Source organism: Alligator sinensis, unplaced genomic scaffold, assembly GCF_000455745.1.
Source record: "Alligator sinensis unplaced genomic scaffold, ASM45574v1 scaffold924_1, whole genome shotgun sequence".
NCBI classification, from domain to species: domain Eukaryota; kingdom Metazoa; phylum Chordata; order Crocodylia; family Alligatoridae; genus Alligator; species Alligator sinensis.
In genome coordinates this window covers 720,959-744,952 of record NW_005842370.1, presented here as the reverse complement: position 1 = coordinate 744,952, position 23,994 = coordinate 720,959, and the positions used below count along the sequence as shown (strand labels likewise).

The window sequence follows — 23,994 nt, the reverse complement described above, 5'->3', positions numbered from 1 at the left end:
ATATTTTCTGGCTAACTAAAAAGTAGCCAGATGTCAATCTCTCTCTTTTCTATTGAGTCATGATTCATGAAGAGTATTGAGGGCCAAAGGCAAAACAGGGAAATATATAAAATCAAAATGGGTTTGTTTTTGTCAGTAGCTGTCTAGTCACTTTGAGTCCATCTCAAGTTTACCTCTGAGCAGAATGACAGTTTGCAATTATTTACACTACAACACCTGGGAGCAGGGATCCTCTCTTCTTATTTATCAGTCAAGGGTTCCACAAATCTTGGGCATCATACACTAGATTCTGCAAGTATCTGAGCACTCTGGCCCTGATACAGCCAAACAATGCTGGGACTCCTCAGACATCCAGGGTGCTCTGGGAGTGGGAGCAGGGAGAGGCGCAGCACTTTAATTAGAGCAGCTCCAAGAGCCACTCTGATTAAAGTGCCTGGAACGTCACATGTATCAGCATCCCTGAGCTGAAAAATGGTGGCGGGGGTGCTTTAACTCAAGCTCATTAAGCAAGCTTTAGTTAAAATGCCCCTGCTACCATTTTTCAGTGCGGGGATCCTGATGCACATGATGCTGGAGCGCAGCAATTACAGTGTGTCAGCGCAGCCTCACTGCATGTCTATAGGTGCCCACAGGGAACAAAGCAGTTCTTTGTTGGATCAGGGCCAGAATGCTCAGCTCCTGCAACCTCCAATACCACTGTGAGGAAAACCATAGCAGATTAATGGTGAACTTGTGGCTCCAATCAAAGGCAAAACACTTATTTATTTCAATGTGGCCAGGCATCCTCCTGAAAGTATATTTTCACATAGAACAATGGGGAAAAGGGAATATAGTGTGGGGAAACATACACAGTACTATGCTATTTTATTCAGCACCATCAAGCAACTACATGCCAGATATAGTCATAAAACACACAGCTACAAGAAATTCAAAGTTCTTCACACTTCTTTATGCATGCAAAAATGGGACTTTCACAGAGTTTGGCTGAGGTATTCAAAATATTTGAGGTGAGAAGCTCATTTTTGTTGAAAGGGAAAAGCCAGACCTACTCATATATGGTAAGGAAACTCATGCAGTATCGTAACTGGAGGTAAACTCAGTTCAGCTTGAAAATCATTTATCCTTTCTTTTACCAGGAGCAAAATAGACATTTAATAACAACTGCTTAAGAAAAAAAAAAAGTGATCTGTACAAGCATATGGGTACTGAACAGTCTAATACCAAAAGTATAATCGTTCTTGCACTTTGGGGCTAAGTACTGAGTCAAAAAGCCCAAGGCTGAATCAATTCAATCTCTGTAGGCTGGTCTAAGCTGCACAGACTGAACCAATAAGTATGTGAACAGACATTCACTTTTGATTCTGGAAATGCAGCCACATGCCTGAAGTGGCCCAGGCCAATAGCCAGGGAGTGCTAGAGCACACTTCTCTGCTCTGCTGGAGCAGACGGCTTGGGCCAAGGCTAGCATGCCCACCATGCAAGGTGGGGGCTTGCAGGGAAGATACAAAGCATCCTAGGATACTGGGGGACTGTGAATTAATTTGAATCTGGAGGGGATCTTGGACAGAAGTCCAACAAACCAATTTAACCTAGATCAGTTATGTCTGATACTAGAGCCATCCAGGTTTATCTTTAACTGGTGGTGGTCATTGTAAAAGTAGTTTACGTGCACAGAATTTCTGTTGCGTTAGACTTGACCTGGTTTCCAATCATTTATACTGGTTTATGTGTAATTTCTGTTCCTAGCCTGTGTCAGCAATTCAGTGACACTGAAGATCACACAAATTAATATAAATCATGTGCTTAGTGAACATGCCATCAGTGGGACAACGATTTTACTTAATTATGCAGGAATATGCTTTTGAAATAGAAAGGCAAATCTGCTTACTGAAATGGCAAGAGACTGCACTTAAGATTTGGTAAGAAGATAGAGGACCTACTATGAAACTGAATTAGCAGGACACATGCAAATCTCAAACTGGAGAGCAACTGTTATGATAGGCAAGTAAAAATAGGGACAGGGAAAATAAAAATCCTTCAATCAAAACTCTACAGCATTGTTAGAGGTCTTTCTACAGTACTTACTCTAAAATGCATTTCTGAATTCTGACAATGACACAGTGCACGAAACACCTTGAGATAACCTCCCCAAAGTGTATACAACTTAAAAAATAGCAGCTTATTTTATCCCTTTTTGTGTCTTTACATCAACTACTGAATTAATCACTGGGCTTAGCTCCCAGCAAGTACTCATTTTCATAAAACACACAGCAAGGGATCGGAGATGCTCTGTTCACCAGGGCACCTCTTGGGGTAACAAGGAACAATGGTCACAAACTGACAGAGAGCAGATTTAGGCTAGACATCAGGAAAAACTTATTTACAGTAAGGGCGGCCAAAATTTGGAATGGGCTTCCAAGGGAGGTGATGCTCTCTCCTACTTTGGGGGTCTTTAAGAGAAGGCTTCATAGGCATCTGGCTGGGGTCATATGACCCCAGCACTCTGTTATTAACAGAGGTCCCTTCTGACTCTAGCATCTATGAATCTATTAATCTGTTTTTAGGATAGAGCCTACAGGAGCCTAAATTGATTATTTTTATCCCCAAATACCATTTTTCATTATTACCAAATAGTTTTAAAATTCAGTAAATTTTTGAAATAACACAAGCACTATTTTGCCAGAAATGAACGGGAATGATTTTATACATATTACTTGAGACTTAAGGCATGCTATTTTTTCAGCAAGTATTTACATAAATCTACACAGATGCATGATATTTCAAGTGAGAAATATTTGGCACAAGTCTTTCATCCTGAGGCATCCTATATATATTTCAGTTCCAATGCAGGGATTACTTCTGTAAAAATCATTAAAGGGTAATAAGTTCTGTAAAAAGTGGCCTAATTGCCATTACTCAGTAGAGGCCTGAGGATGGGGGATCTAGATTAGATTAGGATAGAACAATTACAGACATGAGAATCTCTCTGAACAAGCACAGAAAACAGTCTGACATGAGTATGAGGGCGCTAAATGCACTCAACTTGAAAGAGGAAAGCATCTGCTAAAATATGCCCTCTGTCATTTTAAATTACATCATGCTGAATATTATCCAGGGTGCCTGCTCCAAAGCAATTTCTGTAGTTGTTGCAAATATAGTTCAAGCTCATTAAGCTGATTAGTTTTAAAGTGCAGAAACAAATTTGAGTACCACCCCCCCCATACGCTTAGCCAAGGCTTAGCCTAGACTAATAAGGTATTTATCTATTAGCAGCAAGACCTTTAAATGGATCTATTTGAAATAGCACAGATGTAGAATTTTTCCATCACCTTACAAAGTGATAATGTTTTTTGCTTTACCAACAAAGCTATGGGGCAGAGTTGCAATTCCTATACAGATAGATATTTTGAATTTCCTTATTTTGGTGCTTATAAACTTTTGTATTAGGTGGGGGAAGTGTGTGGGCAGGGGGGAGGGGGTGTAATATAACTTTGCGTGTTTTTTGTTTGTTTTTTTTAAATCAAGAAGTAAGATCAAGAAAAATCAAAACATAGGATTTTGCTGCAAAAATGTTTTCTGGATGGAAAATGTAGTTCCACAAAATGGAAGTTTTCTATGGGCATGCTGTTCTTGCTTCGCAAGCGAAGATAACCACATCCAGCCGGGGGGAGGTCAGGGGAGGTGCGGAGCAAAGACGGAAAGGAAGCCAAAGACTTTTTTTTTCCTATGGGAATAATTAATTCAATTTTCCACTGAGATTACTAAAGTGATGTATGTTTATTGCAGGTCAGGTTAAAATTAATTCAAACATTTCTGATAGTCAAACTGTGCCTACATCCAATTTCTGGCTCAGTTAAACATTTATATTTAATTTCTATTGCACTGCTATGCGTGGTGCCTCACTGGAGTTTCAAATAAACACACTATATGGAGGTGTGTACACATTCACATATACATATATTGATGTACACAGTTGATTCTACAGACTGTAGGAACAGTCCATAAAATTCACTTGAAATAAAAACTGGAATCTGCAAACATCAAGCAGTTTCAGTGCGTCACCATTTAGCATTCATAGATTTCATAGACATTAGGGCTGGAAGGGACCTTGGAAGATCAACGAGTCCAGCCCCCTGCTCGAAGGGCAGGAAGTCAGCTGGGGTCATAGGATCCCAGCAAGATAAGCATCCAATTTTCTCTTGAAGGTGTTCAATGTAGGTGCTTGAACCACCTCTGGATGGCAGGCTATTCCAGACCTTGGGGGCTCAGACAGTGAAGAAATTCTTCCTTATGTCCAGTCTGAAACAGTCTTGCAGGTGTTTATAACCATTCGAGCGTTGGGGCGCTCTCGTGAACAAACGTTCCCCCAGATCCTGGTGGTCACCCCTGATAAACTTATAGGTGGCCATCAGATCACCCCTGAGCCTGCGCTTTTCCAAGCTAAAGAGTCTCCTAGTTCTCAGCCTGTTGTCCATAAGGTCCGTTTTCCTGATCTCTGATCATGCACGTGGCTCTTCTCTGGACTCTCTCAAGCTTCTCCACATCCTTTTGAATTGTGGGCCCCAAAACTGGATGCAGTACTCCAGCTGCGGCTCCACCAAGGCCGAGTACAAGGGGAGAATGATGTCCCGGGATTTGGTTGAGAAGCATCTATGGATGCAAGCCAGCGTTTTGGTTGCTTTACTAACCGCAGCATCGCATTGAAGGCTCATGTTCATCTTGTGGTCAATGACGACCCCAAGTCTTTTTCTTCTGTAGTGCTAGCCAGCGTAGCACTATAAGCATGCCTTTTTTCCTCCCAAGGTGGAGAACCTTGCATTTTTCAGTGTTAAAGACCATCAGGTTCTCATCTGCCCATTTGCTGAGCCTGTCCAGGTCAGCCTGGATCGCCCTCCTGTTTTTAGGTGTGGATGCTTTGCCCCAAAGTTTGGTGTCATCGGCAAACTTCGCCAGTCTGCCTCTGACTCCACTGTTCACATCTTTAATGAAGATGTTGAACAATACAGGTCCAAGGACAGAGCCTTGGGGGACCCCACTGGTCACAAGGCACCATGACTATGGACTTCCGTCAATTACCACCCTCTGGGTCCGACCACGGAGCCAATTTCCCAGCCAGCGAATTGTGGTGGACCCAAGGCCACAATTGGCCAGTTTCGCCAAGAGGCAATCATGGGATACCAGATCGAAGGCTTTTTTGAAGTAAAGATATATGACATCAATCTCTTCTCCCTTGTCCAGGTGATAGGTCACCTGGTCATGAAAGGAAATGAGATTGGTCAAGCAAGACCTACCCACAACAAACCCATGCTGGCTATCGCTCAGGATGTTGGCATCAGCCAGTCCATTAAGGATAGCCTCTTTAATAAACTTTTCTAGGACCTTCCCCAGGATACAGGTCAGGCTGATGGGCCTATAGTTTGCTGGATCCACTTTTTTCCATTTCTTGAAGATAGACACCACATTGGCCTTCCTCCAGTCTTCGGGCACTACACCAGAGAGCCAGGAGTTCTCAAAGATCTGTGCCAGGGGCTGGGCTATGATGCTCGCCAGCTCCTTGAATACCTTGGGGCATAGATTGTCAGGGCCAGCTGAATTGAAGGTGTCCAGCCTCTCAAGGTGTTCCTTCACGAGGTCAGCACTGATGGAGGGCAGGGAATCTCCCTCACTTGGACCTCCCTGTCCTGTAATGGGCATGGGTGTCCCATGGGACTGATGAAAGATCGATGCAAAGTACCCCTTTAATAGGTTGGCTTTTTCCTGGGCATCAGCTGTCAGTTATCCCATCTGGTTTATAGCAGGGGTCCAATGCTGCCCATGCTTTTCCTCCGGCACCCCACATATCTGAAAAAGGACTTTTTATTGTCCTTGATACTCAAAGCTAGATGGAGTTCAGTTGCAGCCTTGGCTTTCCTGGTTTGCTGCCTGCAGAACCAAACCAGTACAGAATATTCCTCCTGGGAGGCGAATCCCACCCTCCATCCTTTGTAGGCCTTTCTTTTTAGCCTCAGGAGGTCTGCTACATCCCTGAAGAGCCAGAGGGGCTGCTATGCCCTCTTGCTGCCCTTCCTCCAAGATGGAACAGAATTAGGCTGTGCATTGAGGATCGCTCCCTTGAGGAGCAACCACCCTTCCTGAACTCCCCTCCCCCACTTGGGTCACGGTCCCTTAGGGCCTCATTGACAAGCCTCCTGAGCTTGCCAAAGCCGGCTTTCCTGAAGTCAAGGACTTCAGTGTTGCTAACTGACTTGTTAGCTTTACGGCAGATGGTGAAGGTGATCAGCTCATGGTCGCTGTCACCCGGGTTCCCATCGATCACTAGGCTGCTGATTAGGTCATCCCCAGTAGCCAGTACCAGGTCGAGCAGTGCTTTACTTCTCTTTGGCTCATAGACTTCTTGAGTCAGGCAGAGGTCATCCACACGTGATAGGAAACTTTGCGACTGCTCAGATTTTGCTGAGTGATCCTCCCATGAGATATCTGGGTAGTTGAAGTCACCCATGACAACCATGGTCCTGGAGCATGCGGCCTCAGCCAGTTCCCAGGCAAACTCCTGGTCAAGCTCTTGACTTTGGGTGGGAGGTCTGTAGTAGACTCCTACCATTGTGTCCCCCGTGCCGTGTTCCCCACGGATTTTAACCCAGACAGTCTCCAGTCATCCACCCTGGTCGCCAACATCAGCCTGCAGGGACGCATAGCTTTCCTTAACATAGAGAGCTACACCCCTGCCCCTTTTATCTACTCCATCACTCCTGTACAAGGTATAGCTGTCTATACCTGTGGTCCAGTCATGGGTGGAGTCCCACTAGGTCTCCGCTACCCCTATGACATCATAATTATTTGTGCTGAGCAGAAGGACAAGTGCCTCCTGTTTATTCCCCAAGCTCCTGGCATTGGTATACAGGCATGGAAGTGTCCCCTTAGGAGCCCTTGCCTTGCCCACAGCTTGCTCTACGGCCTGGCTTTGCAAGGGTTGCTCAGAGGGCCAGCAGTGGTGGTAGTCCCCCCGTCCCCCATCAGGCTTAATTTAAAGCCCGGTGGAGCAGGTCAGCCAGTCTGGCTGAGAAGAGCCTCCTCCCCGGCGGAGAGAGCTGGAGGCCATCTCTTCCCAGCACCTCGCTCCCTCTCTCACCAAAGAGCGGGCTGTGGTCATGGAAGCCAAAGCCTTCCCAATGACACCAGCACCGCAGTCTTTGTTTAACTGCCTGGATCCTCCTCTCCCTCCTCAGCCCATACCCCGAGACTGGGAGGATCAAAGAGAATACCACCTGCGCCCCAGACCCTTTAGCCCCGCTCCCAAATCCCTGTAGCACCTCATGACCCGGCTGGGAGCGCTCCGTGCCGTGTCACTGGTGCCCACACAAATAAGGAACATGGGGTAGTAGTCTCTGGGCTGGAGGAGCTTAGGGATCTTCTCCACAATGTTTTGGATACAGATTTATTTAAGTAGATTCATCAAGAAAGAATACAACTGGTTTGCAGAAGCCAACTGCATTGGTTTGTCCACCTGACCTGCTGCAAGCCAGGTATACGTGTTATATTCCTACCAGGAGAACTGCCACTCTTTCATTAGAAAGAAGGATCATACAAGAATTCATTCAATTTCTTCTGGAGAAAATACACCTCCTCCAGGAGAAAAACCTTGTAGGTTGACAACCAGAAGATCTCCACAAAGAGTTTCTCTCACAAAAATGAAAAACTGCAAGCTGCTGGCTGCCCAATTCCTCTGTAATGGCAGGGAGCCCCTTAGCTGGGGGGATTCGCTTTCCCACAGCCTGGCATCAGCAGCACCCATGCTGCTCTGGTATAGACCCAGCGTAGATACCTCTCCCTTGTGGCCTCAGCTTCAGGTCTGCAGGATGCGATGGCAGGTTGGGGAAGGCTGGCAGGGCCTGGCTCTGCTGGCCATGGTGGCTCGCCAGAACTGGGAGCTCTGTCCACCAAGCTGCTTCCCTCCCTGGGCTGGATGCTCTGTGCAAAGTAGAAGAGGCACAGGGGTATGCCTGCTCCCTTTGGGTAGACAAAATCCCTTCAGCTAGACAAAGCTTTGGCTGGGATGATCTACTTGGGAATGGTTCTGCTTTGAGCAGGGGCCTGGACTAGATGACTTCCTGAGGTCCCTTCCAACCCTAACTTTCTATGATTCAATGATTCTATAAGCTGGACAGCAGCTTCCCCTGTGCCTTCCCTAGCCCAAGGATCCAAGGAAGATGGGTGGGGACATTTTCCCTGAAGCTTCCCCTCCTAATCAGGAGGGCACCCATGGCCTTCCCACTCTGGGACATGGGCTTTTTCCAAGCACTCTCTCCACTCCACGCCCCACGCTTGCCTAAACTGAGGCTCTGGGAGGAGTAGAGCAGCTGTAAATATATTGTGGGTTGGGAGCGAAGGGCAAGGGCAGGGCACTGGCATATCACACATGCACATCACACATGCACATACGTATCAGTTGAGCACAATGTTTATTGATATAGTTACAATTTAAATGCAATTTGGAAGTCTACGAGTGCCTCAATCATTATAATGCAATAAATGGTAACTACCTATAAATTTTGGTGTTTGCTTTTGGTTTTTTAGTCACAGGAAGCCAGAGCTCTCCCTGCCCCCTTTGTAAAAAAAGACAACAACCCCCCCCCCCAAACTTCAGGCCATAGTATGGAAGTGCAAGAGAAGAGGGAGTAATTCTACTTGAATGGGATCCCTCTCTTCCTTCCCCTTCTCATTCTGGCGAGAAGCAACTCCAGGTAAAGTACCAAATGAAAACATAACGAGTGCTGAGAACAGATATCCATGCTGGATTAGACTGTGTATACAAACACGTGGATTATGCTCTTTACCTCAAGCTCTTACCCTGAAATGTTGTCTTCTCTTAGAATCAAGGGTTCAGCAACTTGCTCATGGGTGTTGAGAATTCAATAGGTTAATATTACATTAAAGTTGCTCCCATTTAACCAATGCAATTTACTTTACATTTGTAAAAACCCATTAAAGTTCATGGTCAGGAGCCCATGGTTATTTATTTACAGTGTTGTAGAATCAAATCTATTTGTTTGTGTCACTAATGTATTTCTTTTCCAGTGAAAAACCACAACTTACTTCATACTAGGGAGCAAGGAGACAGCTGGAAGAGGAGGTGAAAGTCGTGGAGGGACATCATATTCTTCACTTCCCAGGTGCCCATTAGAGAATACCTGAAAACAGGCAAAAATATTACTAGGCTATTGCTACCTATATATTATTTCTTATGTGTTTAGTGCAAACCAGAGTTTAAAAAAAAATAAAAAAGCATCTCTGCCCCTGCCACTAAACCCATAAGAGTTTACAATCTAAACTAATGGACACACAGCAGAAGGATGATATGAAGAGAGCAGCAACGTTTATTAGAGGGCTGAAGGCAATCCTGATCATGGCACTGTGCTCTTGAATCCCACTGATTTAAAAAGACAGAAACATGAATCAAGCATTGGAACAGATGCAATGCTATGCATGTGAATCTGCAGACAGCCTAACAGCTGCTCAGAAATGAGGCATGAACTGCTTCATTCAATCAAATGGTCTACATCTCGAACCCAAACTAAAATGTAAACAAGGACAAAAGAGACGGTTGGTTAAAGAGGCCGGTATATGGTCTCTCCAAAACTTAACACAGTGCATTTTCACTCTGACTGGCAGTCTAAGTCCAACAGAATGGCAGCCTTACCAGCAATCAGTCTGGACACACACAACATGCAGCCTGACTACCAGTCTGTAAGTTTCTTATAGTTTCTTAAAATGACTGAGAATTGAAATATTTTACACAATTCTAGTGAGAGCTAAGGGTTGGCATACTGTCTGAGGGAAAAGGAAATTCAGATTATAAACAAATCGATGGACTGCTAGAGCAGTTTCTTCAGATCATGCCAAGGATCAGCATAAATATATTTCACCCTTATGAAGTAGATAGAAAATCCATTCTACAAATATGAAGATGGAGATACAGAGGTTAAATAACTTGCTGAAGGCTACAAAGCAAAGAGAGGGAAAACATCCTTTTCTTCCACTCTAATGATTCAGCCACATATCCACGCTTCCTCCCTGCTTTGTACAAGTTATATTCTTTCCAAATCAAAGATAAATACAGCTCAGATTCAATAGACTGGTCTAAGAAATATGACTGAATTGCTTGATAAAACTGATTAAAATGGAGTTGGGAATATTTTTCTCGGCTCAGGCCACAGCTATCCAATATCTTTAATGCCACAGTAGTTTTACTCTTGGTAAGCTTTAAATTCATCTTCCTTCTACTTACAGAAACGATTCCTGGATTTTCAAGAAAAATCAGGTGCAAATTTGTAGGAGAAAGGGGAGAGAGCTTTAATGACCTGATATGAAGCCAATTGACATAACTAAGTTTTTAAGTGTCAAAGCCTTACAAGGAGAGGCTGAGGAACACAGGACTTCAGCCTGGAGAAGAGAAGGCTCAGGGTTGACTTGGTGGCAGCCTATAGATATATAAGGGGTGTGCACCAGGATCTGGGGGAGCAGTTGTTCACCCAAGGGATAACAAGGTCTAATGGCCACAAATTTCTGGAAGGCGGATTTAGACTGGACATAAGGAAAAACTTCTTTACAGACCGAGTGTCCAGGGTCTGGAACACCCTCCCCCCCCAGAGGTGGTGCAAGCACTTACTCTGGATTCATTCAAAAAAAAATGTTTGGATGCTTATCTTGCTGGGATCATTTGATCCCAGTAGACTTCCTGCATATGGCAGGGGGGCTGGACCCGATCCTTTGAGGTCCCTTCTAGCTCCTACTGTCTACGAAATCTATGAAATTCAATGCCAGTCTAAAGCAGCTGTTATTTTGGCTATGAAACCTTGAGTCATTCACAGGATTTTCAACTTGTGTATCTTTTTATAAATAAAGGAAGCTGAAAATTCTAAAGAGGAAATTCTACAGCTTTAAAATACAAAGAAACAACCCTTAGGCAAGAAATTATTAAATCTTTATGGGTATTAAAAATCCTCAAGTTGTATTGAATGTATAGTCTGCTGGCAGAAGTATTAGTGGCATAGCCCAGTCTGAAAAAGGGCATGTTTGTTACCTTGATGCTGAACTTTAGGTATGACAATGCAAATGAGAGAATGAAAACCAAATATTCAGAAAAAATATTATTTTCCTAATTAAAAATATAATAAATCTCCATCAACCTAAAAAGTGGAAAAAAAAAAGACTGATTAAAAGTCTTGAAAAAAGTCTCAGATGAATAATTTTAAGCACCCAAGAAGTTCTCATTTTTTATGGTATTAAGGTTGATCTCCAGTAATTACTGAAATATTATCCTAGTTCCTTTTATTCCTCTAAAGTACTCTAGCACCATCTTAATTTTGAAAGTAATTCCTTAATCTTTTCAGTTAATTACTCAAGCACTGTAATAATTTACACAGGATTTTGGCAGGACCTACACTGAAGGGGTCAGAAAGCCTGCAACAGCATATTTTTAAAATGCTAACACTTATACATGCACCATTATTTTAAACTGCACTTGTAAAACCCAGTAGCACAGGTACATACAAGCACCCATGCAATTTTCTACATGCAGAAGTAGAGGTCTGGGTCTCAAAATCACATTATAATCTGCAAGGAAGCAAGAAGATGCTTAATGTACTCTTTCTCCTGCAGTATTCCACTGTGCATTTCTAAAAGCTGTAACCTGTAACAGAGAAAAAACCTCCAAAACAATAGAACGGATACTCCAACAGCCTGTCACCTTGGGCTTCCTGCAAGTTTTGTGACAGTGATATACATTGATTTTGACAACAGAGCTGCTATATATTTGCCACAGATATCAAGGTACTGTGAGTCAACAGGTTAAGTCCCTAAGGCTGTCTGGTATTCTATATTCACTGGAAACACGTTACATAAAACAGCTTTGCCACTGGCCAAACTGCCTTCAGATGTGCATGCATGTCTGCCACAGACATGAACAGGAATTGCAGACAAGCATCTAAAGAAAAAATTCAGCCCACAGGGAAGATAAATGCTGTTATTTTGAAACACCTGCAAAAAATTCCACATCTAACCACCAGAGAAGATGAATTCCACAATAGTATCAACGCAAGAGAATCAAGGAAAAAAAGCAATTCTAACATAGGCGGACAGCAGAAATCTTTGTATGAGACGCTTACTCTACAAGACAGCTTGTATCTGACCTTCTCCCTCAGATACTAACTACTGGCATTTGGATGAGCCTGTTCTCATTACTATTTTCTGGAATGCTTGCAAATGATACAGTAAGTATGGATCATTATTTTTTTATTTATTTATTTATTTATTTATTTTATTTTTTTTTACAAGCTACATAAAAGACGACAGGTAGTTGAAATCGAAGCCCATTCTGTAACTTAAAAACTATGTTGGATATTGCTTCCTGTTAAGATTTCATTAAGATGTCAGAGGGGAATCTCAGTAGGTTATCACCGCTTTGTGTACTTTCTGCAGTGATTTCAAAAACATACGACTGTCAACTATAACTTGGCTTTGTCTCACTAATCAACTTCAAAGCTCCAAGTAAGAGGTTCTGTGGTACTAAAAGAAAAAACCAAAAAACCCCCAAATCCCCAGCTACAGCAGTCTGCAGTTTTGGATGTATTGGGCATACTTGCACTCATTCTCTTGGGTAAGACTCTCCTTTTGCCTGAAGAAGGGTGTTTGCACCCAAAAGTTTGCAGAGAACAATTTTGCCAACTATTTACTTTGTCTAATAAAAGTTATCACATCTATCCAAAGAACCTTGTTTGCCTTCCGTTGGCTAAAGCACTTGAAAAGCATATGTTGTTATTACAGTAAAATTCCTTCCAAGCAGGCAAGGTCTAGAGGTCCTGAAATTGAAGTTTTGTCCACTTGCTCATATGTGAAATTGTGAGCTGGGTTTATTTATTATATACACATTTTATATATGTTATAACATTCTACAGTTCCAAAGCTCCATCTCATTTAACATAAGGAAGACTGGAGCAGCCATTATCCATACAGATGGCCCCAAGTAATGTACAACAAAAGTTATAAATGGCAACATCCATAAGGATCATTTACCAGCTCCATTTAGCAAATCAACATTATTCATCCTGCTCAGCCATTTTTGTGATGGCTTCACGTTAAAACTAAATTGTAAACTTAGAACCTCATCAACTGCTACTTTAAATTACAGAGTTTAATGATGCTTTAATCATTTACAGCCCTTCTAGTATTAAGTATCAACAAGAACCACAGAATGAAACAAAACACCACCAATGAACTAAAACTTTAACCAACAAGAGAGTCAATATGGGATCAGCTGATAAAACTGGGTTCACATCATATGCCAAGCATCTCTTACCTTGGCTCCTTCAACAGGCAGATCATGGCGTCTGTGTTTTCTCAGAAATCCAGGGTCAGAACTCATGCGACTGTGCCTTCCATTTATGTTTGAACTTGCAATGAGTCCTGGTTTTGGGGAACTGTCACATACCATTCGACAACCACCTAACTGATTTGTCCCAAATACGTCTCTGGGACACCACCCTTCAAGGGGCATAGGCTGGTCTCTGGAAGGCACGCTTTCAGGATGATGGAAGTGTCTACTTATCCTGTTGTCTGGTGGAAGTGGAGGGGGTCTTTCAGGTGGAGGAGGTGGAGGATCTCGCAGGGGAGGCGGGGGTGCCGGAAGAGGTTTATCCTGTTTCCTCACCATACATGGAGAAGACTAAACAGAATCAGAAGCCAATAAATTAAGTTCATGCACAGCCACTTCATACGAGTGTACTGATCATCTTCAGAAAACCTCAGGCAAAGGCTAAGGAAGCAGTTGCCAAGGTTATGAGATTAAGGTGTCATCAGATTAGGCCAAGACTAAATCCACTCTCTTTGCCAGCTAGCAGATTCTTGGCTACATTTTTTTCCCCTTTAGAAACCATGCCCCTACAGCTATTACTGATGGTGGAAAACTGATGGTGGAAAAATAAGTAAAAAGAGGGAGGCTTTTTTGATTTTGTGCTGGATGATGAATCTTCCCAAAAATTTTTGATCCACTTTCTGTAATACCTCCCTTGAAGTTTTTTGTAGTTTTAATTCTGGGGCATGTTTAGGCACTTAAGATGTCTACTGCAGAAAGAGGCAATTAGAAAAATGACATGACAAAGTGAAATAAGGGAGAGAGTGGATGGCTGGGGGTAAAAGAGGATGGAACAGCAATGATTAGGGAACAAAGGGCAGAGGGAAATAGGTTTCATTTTGTGTTGTTTTGTTTTAAGGACAGCAGTGCTCAATGTCCAGCCTGAGGATTGGACCCAGCCTGTGGAGCTACATCATCTGGCCCTCAGGGCTCCCCACAAATCTGGGATTTGGGCAGCAGGTGAGCGATGGCAGCAGAGGCCAAAACCACTACAATTAAACACAGCCACTGCTCCCCCAGCACTAAATTTCCAAACCCGCAGGGAGTCCCACAGGCCAGATGACATGGAACTATATGTCAGACTGTACCAGCGCGGAGAGCCAGGCCAGAGCACAGGCTCCCATCCATGGATGAATCCAGAACATAGGGCTGATCCAGCATGCAGGGTTGCACCCATGGACAGACCCCATATGAAAAGGTCGCTATTCTATAAGAATGTGAAAAGCTAAATCTAACTTGTAGTTAATAAAAAATGCTAGTCATGACATTTTTCAAAAGGCAAGAAGGTATTGCTGGTCAACACTTCATCATCAAAACCAATATGCAATGGAAAAATTTAGTTTCTGACTAGGAAAGGGTATTTGTATAAGTGCCTGGTTTTTGTGGAGTATTTCAAACTTTTTTGATATGTTAGTCTTCTTTCAAGGGAAATGCTTTCTTTTTTTCTTTTCCAACATTACTACCTTTACCAGCAAGTCACATGGTAACAAGCTTTGTGGTATTTTGATTAAGTAGTGGCAATTTTTTTGGTTTGCCATTTGTAAAACTGGAGGACAATGTTGAGGGGGGACGACAGACAGAAGGGGAATAGTATGTCTTTCCTTTGTACTACAGAGCTTGTGTTAGTGACAGAACGGAAGCTAGCTATAAGACCATGACCTCCTCGGCTCTGCTTTAAATTAAATGACAGTTAATCAAAAATGATAGGTATGAGGAAATATTGTTCTGTACATCAATTGTTCAGGCCAAGTAATATGTCCCCAGAATTAAAATTAATTTAAAAACAAAGCTGAATGTCAAGTATACAGGCAAAATGTTGATACAACAAAATTACTGGCAGGCATACACACTAACAATTCATGTATGCACACTAGCATGCTTCCAAAAGGTAAACTAATTCATACTTATTTGTGTACCACTGACAACAAAATGGTCATCTCAGAAGGGAAAATACAGGATGTTTAAATAAGATGTTTTGTATTTGTTTTCTTTTGAACTTTTACATAATTAAAAACCATAACTGAGGGTTTTTTTCTTTTTTCCTTCCTTTATTCAAAAGGTACTGCATACAATGATTATGTATAGAGCATCACAGTTTTCTCTTCTACATCGCTGTGAAGGCTAGGTCCTAATGTATCACCTCTTAAGCTTTTGATAGCAGGATATTTGCGTAAGTGTTTCTTGCCAGGATGCTGTGAAAATGAGTATAAATTACCATTTGAGAATAGCACACATTTTAATTCAGATAACCTTTTAAATCCATGTTCAAGAGTACCTTTTACTGCTATTTATTTTTTCCAAATCAAGTGTTACTAGAGAGACTTGGTCCTTCAGAATGATGTCAACTCTACAGCTTTAACAGTCACACTTAGGCATAGGGCTAATCACTTGTGACATCGCCATTAAAGTAACATAGTCAGGTGTGTTTAGCATCAGCCCATTCTACGAAGTGTCATATAAAGGGGCAGTCTGGAGGCTTAATTTAAAGCCTACTGAGGGCGATTAGTCTTCCTATTGACATAAAGGAACAATCAGGTCCCTGTCCACTAAATTGGAGTATATTTAAACTATATGGGGATACTGTGTCTACACAGGGGATGTTATGGTGGTACCTAACTGTTCCACACCTCATAACAAACAATCACAAAAAATTCCGTAAGTGTCAAATATTCTAAAAGCAAGCAAGCAAGCAAGCAAGCAAGCAAGCAAGCAAGCAAGGATCATTAAAAAAATTCAGTACGAAAGAAATCTAGTTTAGCAGAATTTACCTTTGGTGAACCAGTGGGGCTGGCACAAGGGGACCGTACTACTCCTTTCTGAATGAGATCCAAACGGGGAGGCACTGGTGGGAGACTAAGATGAGGGATCTGTAGAGGGTCTGGAAGGGGTTTTCTCCTCTGTGCAAGTGGAGAGGATCCTGGGGAGGTCACAGGTGAATTCTGTCTCTCATTGCACTTCAAAACAAGAGAGTGATTATTAATGTTTACTTGATCCATTAAGTCTACAGCTTTCATCTCCTGATTAAGACATTTGATATTTGTCAGGTGCTTGCCCTTAGCCATCTGCCAAAGTGCTCACCCTACCTCCCCTGATTAACGGATGGTGAGAATACTTGTTTTGCAGTTAAAGGGCAGTATTATTTAAAGAACTGCAGCAATGTCACTTCCTCCACCTTGGATTCAGAACCAGGTTAATTTGTGATGATGGTTAACAGTCCGTTAAAAGATTTAAAAATCAAGATGACAAAATGAAAATACTGGTATGTTTTACTGTGGTGCAAAAAATAATACACTGTAAGGTGATGCATACTCCTCTACAGCATTTTTGTTTTCTTCTTGGCAACCTTTTATTTAGTAGCAGCATTTCATAATTCCACATACCATTTTTTAAAAGCTATCCAACATGTCAGTCATTAATCATGCCATGTCCTAAAGCATTATTAAATTATACTTAGAGGTGTAACTAAATAAGTTCCATTGATCACTGAAAGAACAAAAATAACATCTTCAAGAATGCACCAGAACAATTCTTCTTTGTTTGTTATTTGATTTATGGACTACTCTTCTTGACTAAATTTGATTTATAATTTGAACCAACATTACATTTTTTGTCCAACAGGCACAAGAGACAAATGTTACACTGAGTTTTTACTGGGCCTGTCCTTTAAAAAAAACTATATTCACATTAAATAAAGATCATTTTAAAATATCACTTTAAATGCTAAAAATGTGAAAAAGTTCCTCTTCACATGAGGCTAAATTTTGTTTCAAGGATTATATCTTGGTCTCTGAATTGTCAAGAGAGTTTTTGCAACTTGCTCCTGAAATTCCAGTGCTAACAAGCACTGTTCAGCTGTGTCTATACATAGCCACCTATGCCTCATATTTGAATGAGCAAGTTTATCTGGGTTGAACCTAATAACCTATCACATGCTTTGCCTTAGCAATATACACAATGTCCCCATAATTCCAAAATGAAGGCTTAAAGACAACACGACTGGCAAAAATGAAACGCTCATTGCTAGGGTAAATCAGTTAGCTGCAAAGCTATTTTTTTTCTAAGAAGTTTTGAAAAAGAAAATAGTCTTGTACTTCCTGTAATGATGACAGAACTAGACAAACTCAACAGGTCACTTAACATCAGAGACTTGGATCACTACACTTAGGCCACAAGTAACAAACAGGAAAATGCCTGAGCACATGCTTAGACCTAACTGACCACAGCGAGCAACTGCTACACAAGTGTTTAAATGCCTTTGTGACTCACGGGCCTAAATATAACATATTCATTTTCCTAATACCAAGATGTTAAACCCTGCAGTTGCCAACACTGAAAGTACTTAAACATCAAAAAACTCTCTGCACCTCCAGTGAAGAAGGATGAAAGGTAAATTAATACTGCCCTAACTAAATAGATGGAAGGTATATGACAAAGGTTAAGTGACTGCTCAATGAAAGATCCAGAAAAAGAACCCCAGGTCTCCCGACTCCTAATTCCATGTTCTAACCTTTACATTTTAATATTTTATTGTGAACAATAAGATGGGGGAAGAGAGAGGTAAGTACATTTCCAGCAAGAACGGTAGACCACAAAACAGGATTCAGTAACAAGATAAAAAGCATACTGCAGTGCACACAAAAAGAAGGACAGTTAAGTAAGACTCAGGATTTGAGAGAACTAGGTTGCTTCCCATCCTCAGCCAAAGATGTATATCATCCTGGTTAAGTCATTACATATACCTGTTTCATGTCATTAGTGAAATGGGGATAATCCTACACTACATTTACAAAAGTGGTGTGAGGATATGTTGATGCTCTCAGATACTATAGAAGTAAGGGCCATATAAGGAATTAATGGTATGCCCGCAAAGTGTAAGGCAGTACCATACAAATCCCCAAACTAGCTCCCAAACAAGTGACAGTACAGCCGCACTTGCACGGTGCTGTATTTAGGTTAATTTCTCCAGGTGTGGGGGTCATGCAAAAATGTCTCCATCACAGTTGGCTCAGATATCTCTGCATCACTGCCTTCCCTCCATGAGTTACTAGTTTAGGGTATGTCTAAGAGATGGTGCCTGAATAGCTGTACTTATACCCCCTACCACAAATCAATCAGTCCTAACAGAAAGCACTTAACAGTTAAATTTTCATTGTATAATTTAGCAGCACTGATTTTTAAAATTCAGAAGCACCTTCAGCATGTTTAAAATCAAACAGCCGTGTAATTTAAATATATTCAACACACCGGCTTCAGAATTGTACAGGAAATTAATTTATTTTCAGAAACCATTCAAAAATAATAACAAATGAGCAGGTCTGCACCTCCAATAAAATGCAACTGTTTACAATTAAAATGTCAGTGCTTTAGTAAGTCCTTATGTTACATAGTGCTTTATAATGCACAGTCTTTCAAGACACAGTGAATCATCCCAGAAGAAACATGAAAAAGATGCACAATAAAGATGTAGGTAATAATGAAGAAGACTATTTAGCCAGAAGATATAAAGATACTTAACATATAATAAACAGAGTGCTGGGTGAGAAAATGTATTCTGAATTACAGGCATTCATAATATTGCACCATCATACTAATGACCCCATTTCCTATGAGCCTGGACTGCCAAACTAGCCCCCAAACATTATATTACATTCAAATGCATTCTGAGGCCATAGCTGCATGAGCAACTGCCTGCACTCAGTATCTCTAAGTATATCCAATACTGTTATCTCTTCCTCCTGTGTGGTTCTATTCTGAAAGATGTCTAGAGGCAAAAACAATTACACTACTTTAAGGGAAGAAGAATTTACTGCTAGTGAAATTACCTCTGCTAGTCTGTTATAACTGTTCTTTCTATCCCCTCCTATCCCATTGTAAGCAAAGTTAATGATGTACCCCCTGAAGGAAATAGATAAATTAAACCACAATTTACCACTTATCTTCTGTAACTCATGGTAAATGGTGAAGTGGATTCACCTGAAGCAAAGAAAGTCTCCCTCTTTTTCACTTGGTATAGCCAGTTTTGTCTTTCCATGCCTTAGGTAAAATGATACCGGTTCGTCAGCCTGCGCATTGTAGCTGCATCTGCTGTTCTAGACTTTCCCCCCTGACTCTGAAACCAGGGGCAGCAGCAGCAGTAGTACATTATGTCTTGGACACACTGATTGGAAGACTTTATCTAAGGACCTGTGCTATACCTTCCCATTTTCTACCCAGGAGGGAAAAGCCTTAGGAAGGTAATTACTTGCCTCACTGTAGCTCTGACAGCTAGAATAGCGGACCATGGCAGACTTCTTCATGAAGGCGCAGTGGAGTAGTAGCGAAGCAGAGGAGATAAAATGTAAAGCAGGGTTCCAAGAGAAGGCCTTGATCCTTCAAGCAATCAAGCAACAATAGACAGACTCTGCCTTTGCAGCAGGTTTTATAAAGGGAATTTATATCTAGTTATTCAGACCCCAGAACAGCTGAGGTCAGTGAAGTGATGAGAGCTGCTGGCACAGGACACAGTGGGATATCACTTGAAGGACTTAGCAGTTAAACCATGTGACAGGCATATCCTATACAAATATATTTGAAACTGGCATGGATTTAGCCCCAATTCATCCAGGGCTAGATCTGTCACTGATTGGCAGGTCTGAAACAGGATACGCATCTGTGACTCTTTGAACCAGTACTGGGCCACTGTCCATTGTTTAGCTGCTTTGTTTGTCCACATAGGAAACTGAGGATATTTTAACCCCTCTGGGCAAGTGTTAGACAACATAACTGATAAAGAGCCCAGAGCCAGACAATATTAGAATTCTGCCACCACTAGAAAAGCTGCATCAGGAAAATCATTAGAGAGAAATTTTAAGGGAAAAAAAGGCTTATGCACACATTGCTTAAATGCATTCATGCTCACATGAACTATAAAGGTGAAAAGGGGCTCATCAAGCAATAATGGACAGATTCACAGATTCTGGCTTTGCGGCAGGTTTTATAAAGGGAAGTCACATCCGGTTATTCAGACCCCAGATCAGTTAAGATAAAGCTTCACAAATCCGGTTATTCAGACCCCAGATCAGTTAAGATGAAGCTTCCCAACCCCTGTGCAAGCCACCACAGATCAGTAGGAGTGAACGGCAGCCCATTTTTCTAGTTAGCTGCAGTAAACAATTCTGTTTAAGTTTCCAACAGTTAAACTTGTATAAATCCAGTTTGAAGATAACCATATAAGCATCATTAACCACCCAATTTGGTGTGATGGTACGTGACAAAGAAATAACAGCTCAGCTTTATTCTCAGATCTCAGTTTCCAGTAGTGTGGGGGAGAGAGTTTGGGTGGAGGAGATGGACAGGAATAAAACCCTGTACATCAAGCACATTTGATTTAGGTATGAAGGAGGAAGTGGGGGGGAGAGAAAGGGAAATACAGACCATTTGTACAGCTAGTTTTCAGAGCTGCGTACAGAGCATGCATACAGAGCATATATGTTTAAATTACTTCAGATGAATAAGGTTTTACTTTTTTTCCTGAGCAAAAATACAGTGATCTCCAGGTGATGAGCAATATTAAAAATGCCTAGACAGATTTGGCATGTGCACAGCAAATCTCTTGAGTACAGCAAATTATTTTTGATAAGTACAGACTTGTTTTCTTCATGCACCACCTTAAAATGGTGTGCCATTATGGCACAGATTTGTTCTGGTGTGTCTAATTTTTTTTAAAAACATTTCATTTTTTATTTCTCACTCTTTTTCTTGACTCATCAGCCTAACACTTAACTATCTTCAGAATTCAAGATGTTTTTTCCATCTGGTTGCCTTTCAACCCATAAGGTTATTCGCCTGTTCCAGCATATAACTGCTTCCACCTCCATATGCCACTGCTGGTACCTCATATAATTGAAGTTTTTTCTTTGTTCCATTAAATTTGCTAAAGCCCCTCAATTTTGACTTCTGTTTCCTGGTTGGAAACAGCCAAATAATTACGCAACCTATCTGAAACTGTTACTGTTGACACTCACCACATGCCTATAATCTGAACAAACCTGAAACTGAATGGAGCAGGGGTTGACCAATAGTTGGGCAGTGACCTACAAGGAAAATCCAGATGTTGCAAAAGTGGTTACACTACTCGACAAGGCAGCACTAAATCAAATGTTGCAGCATGGTGCTAAGGAAAAGAAGAATGTGTTTTTGGAGGAGTCTTTAAAAAGGAGGTCCATGGTACATGTAGCCAAATTTCACCATTACATTCAAAGTGTTCTCTCCCTGTCCTCCTATGATGCTCTTTGATGTTTAACAGTGTCATTCCACCACAGAGACCATCACGTTTCAGTTAGGTGCGAAACAACTTGTATATCCATATGCAACTATCTATATACTTTTGCAGTATTTAGATCCACAATTTTGGTTATGACCTCTATCATATTATGAGAGAATGGATGACCTAGGACAGGGGTGAGAAATTATTTTGGCTGAAGGATCACTTAATGTGTTTTGGGGAGTAGTTGAGGGCCTCAATGGTAGCCCCACCCCTTGACAGGTGCCCCCCACAGTAGCCATCTTGGGACCAGAAGTCCCGTGCCTGATCCCTGACCTCTGCCACCAGAAGTACACATGGGATGGGGTTGCCATCTTGGAACCAGAAAAAAAAAGAAATCATACAATTAAGTCAAACATCTACTATAACAGTTTAATTTTATTTCAAAAAATGTTTTTGTCCTGATTTACTTGCGTTTGTGTAGTGTATATAGGGGTGATTGCATAATAGCTCAAAAGTCTTATGTGGGGGGGTATATTTTTGTGTGGGTGTGCGTGGCTGTAGAGTATGTTGTGGGGTGTATGTATATCTGGGAGGTTGTAGGGGCACGGTGTAGGCACATGGGGTATGAGGGAGGGAGGGTGGGGAGGGGTGTGGGGAGCCTCCCCCGGTGCCGAGCCCCGACCACTGCCAGCAGCAGCTGGTTGTGGGTTCTCAGGCCCACACAGGCACAGCCACCTGATGGCGCATGGCTCCAGCCAGTTCCAGGAGTGGCACATGGCAGCAACGAATGGAGCCAGGCTGGCCTGCCTCTACTGCGCAGGGCTCCCTGAGACTTGCCTGCAGCCCCATCACACGTGGCTGCCTCCCAGTGGTGCACGAGTACCAGGAGATGCACGTGAGTCACAGGGAGCCCCCCTGTGACAGAGGCACGCTGGTCTAGCTCCTCCTTGCCACCACGTGCAGCTCCTGGAACTGGCTGGAGTCATGCGTCATCAGGTGGCAGCACCTGTGAGGGCCATAAGCACCCCGAGGGTCCGCCACCTGCTGCTGCCACCACCACCAGTGGGGCTGTGTGCCATGGGGAGAGAGAGTGTGTAGGGGTCCTTAGACTCTCCCCCGCCCTCCTTCACACCCCACACACACACACACACACCCCACCCACCCAAGCTCTGTGCTCCTGCCGCCTCCGCCTAGGTGTGGGCCCTGGGTTCCATACACCTGCCAGCCCCAACCCCACACTCCTGTACAGCTGTAGCTCTTCCCCCCATCCCCAACTACCACCACTTCCCTACCTGCTGCCCGGAGTGAGTGCTACAGCAGGGACGGCAGGAGGAGCCGCTGGGAAAACAGAACAAGTCCCTTGGCAGTTACAGCAGTGGCAGCATCAGTCCCGCCTGGAAGCTGTGCATGGTGGCTGGGCTGAGAGCCTTCCACACACAAGGGTGGGAGCAAGGTGCATGGGACAGGTCGGGGTACAATTAATTGGTAGGTGCCCATGGGCTAGATGAAATTGCCTGGCAGGCCGGATCTGGCCCGCAGGCCGTATTTTGTCCGCCCCTGATGTAGGAGGATAGCTTAGCCCTTTTAAAAATGCCTTGTTTACTTAGGAGTAAAATGTGAAGGTCCTAAATGAATTTATATGCTGCTTACACTATATATGCTGCTGCATATTTCTGTGTTCACTAGTCACTGCAAATAACAGGAAGAGTAATCAGACTAGTTAAAGAATAATAGATAAAACAACAAGTAATTAGTAGACAAACCAGTACAAAAACAAAAGCTCATGAAGGCATCAGGCAGGCACAACACACCACAAAGAAGTCCTGCTGCAGTATACACCTCTGTAATAAAGATGCTATTAAGGAAAAGAACAGACTCCTTTAGAGAAATATGTACTTCATCAGGACAGCATGAATGCTGCCAAAGTAAGGCAGCTGTGACTTAATTTGCAATTGTGGTGCGGAGTGCTTTTTGAGCTTGAAGTAGATCAAAATTGTGCTTTCTAGTTAGATTTGTCAATTATCAGCAAATTGTGATGTTGATTTCCCTAGCAGATAAAGACGACAACAAACATGCTGCTATTATTGACTGCACCTCTTTCTGACCCAAGTGCTATAGATGGGGCTTATTTTCAAATCCCAGTAAGATCCAAGCATTTTTTTTCCTCCCCCCATGCCTGAAAAGTGACTGCTCCAGTATAGTTGTGGGGATTCCCAGTATACTACTAAGGGACTCAACAGTATCTGCGTGACTGAACCAACATTTCCAGAAAGCTAAGCAAAGCTCTATTAAACTAAATCACAGATATTTGAGGATCCTGAAGTTTTGTTTTTTGGGGTTT

The 23,994-nt window shown here is 42.4% G+C and overlaps 1 protein-coding gene across 2 annotated transcripts in view; it reads right to left on the bottom strand.

Moving 5' to 3' along the window:
• CBLB (Cbl proto-oncogene B) overlaps window positions 1–23,994 on the bottom strand; it is a 187,650-nt gene that overhangs the window by 25,997 nt on the left and 137,659 nt on the right. Inside the window, exons 11-13 of one of the 2 annotated variants that reach the window (XM_006029288.2) lie at window positions 16,177–16,362; window positions 13,355–13,720; window positions 9,094–9,188 (exon numbers count right to left, since the gene is read on the bottom strand). In XM_006029288.2, coding sequence (XP_006029350.1) covers window positions 9,094–9,188; window positions 13,355–13,720; window positions 16,177–16,362 — 647 coding nt within the window. The remainder of the gene's footprint in view (window positions 1–9,093; window positions 9,189–13,354; window positions 13,721–16,176; window positions 16,363–23,994) is intronic. The other variant, XM_025210744.1, reaches the window with a different exon arrangement.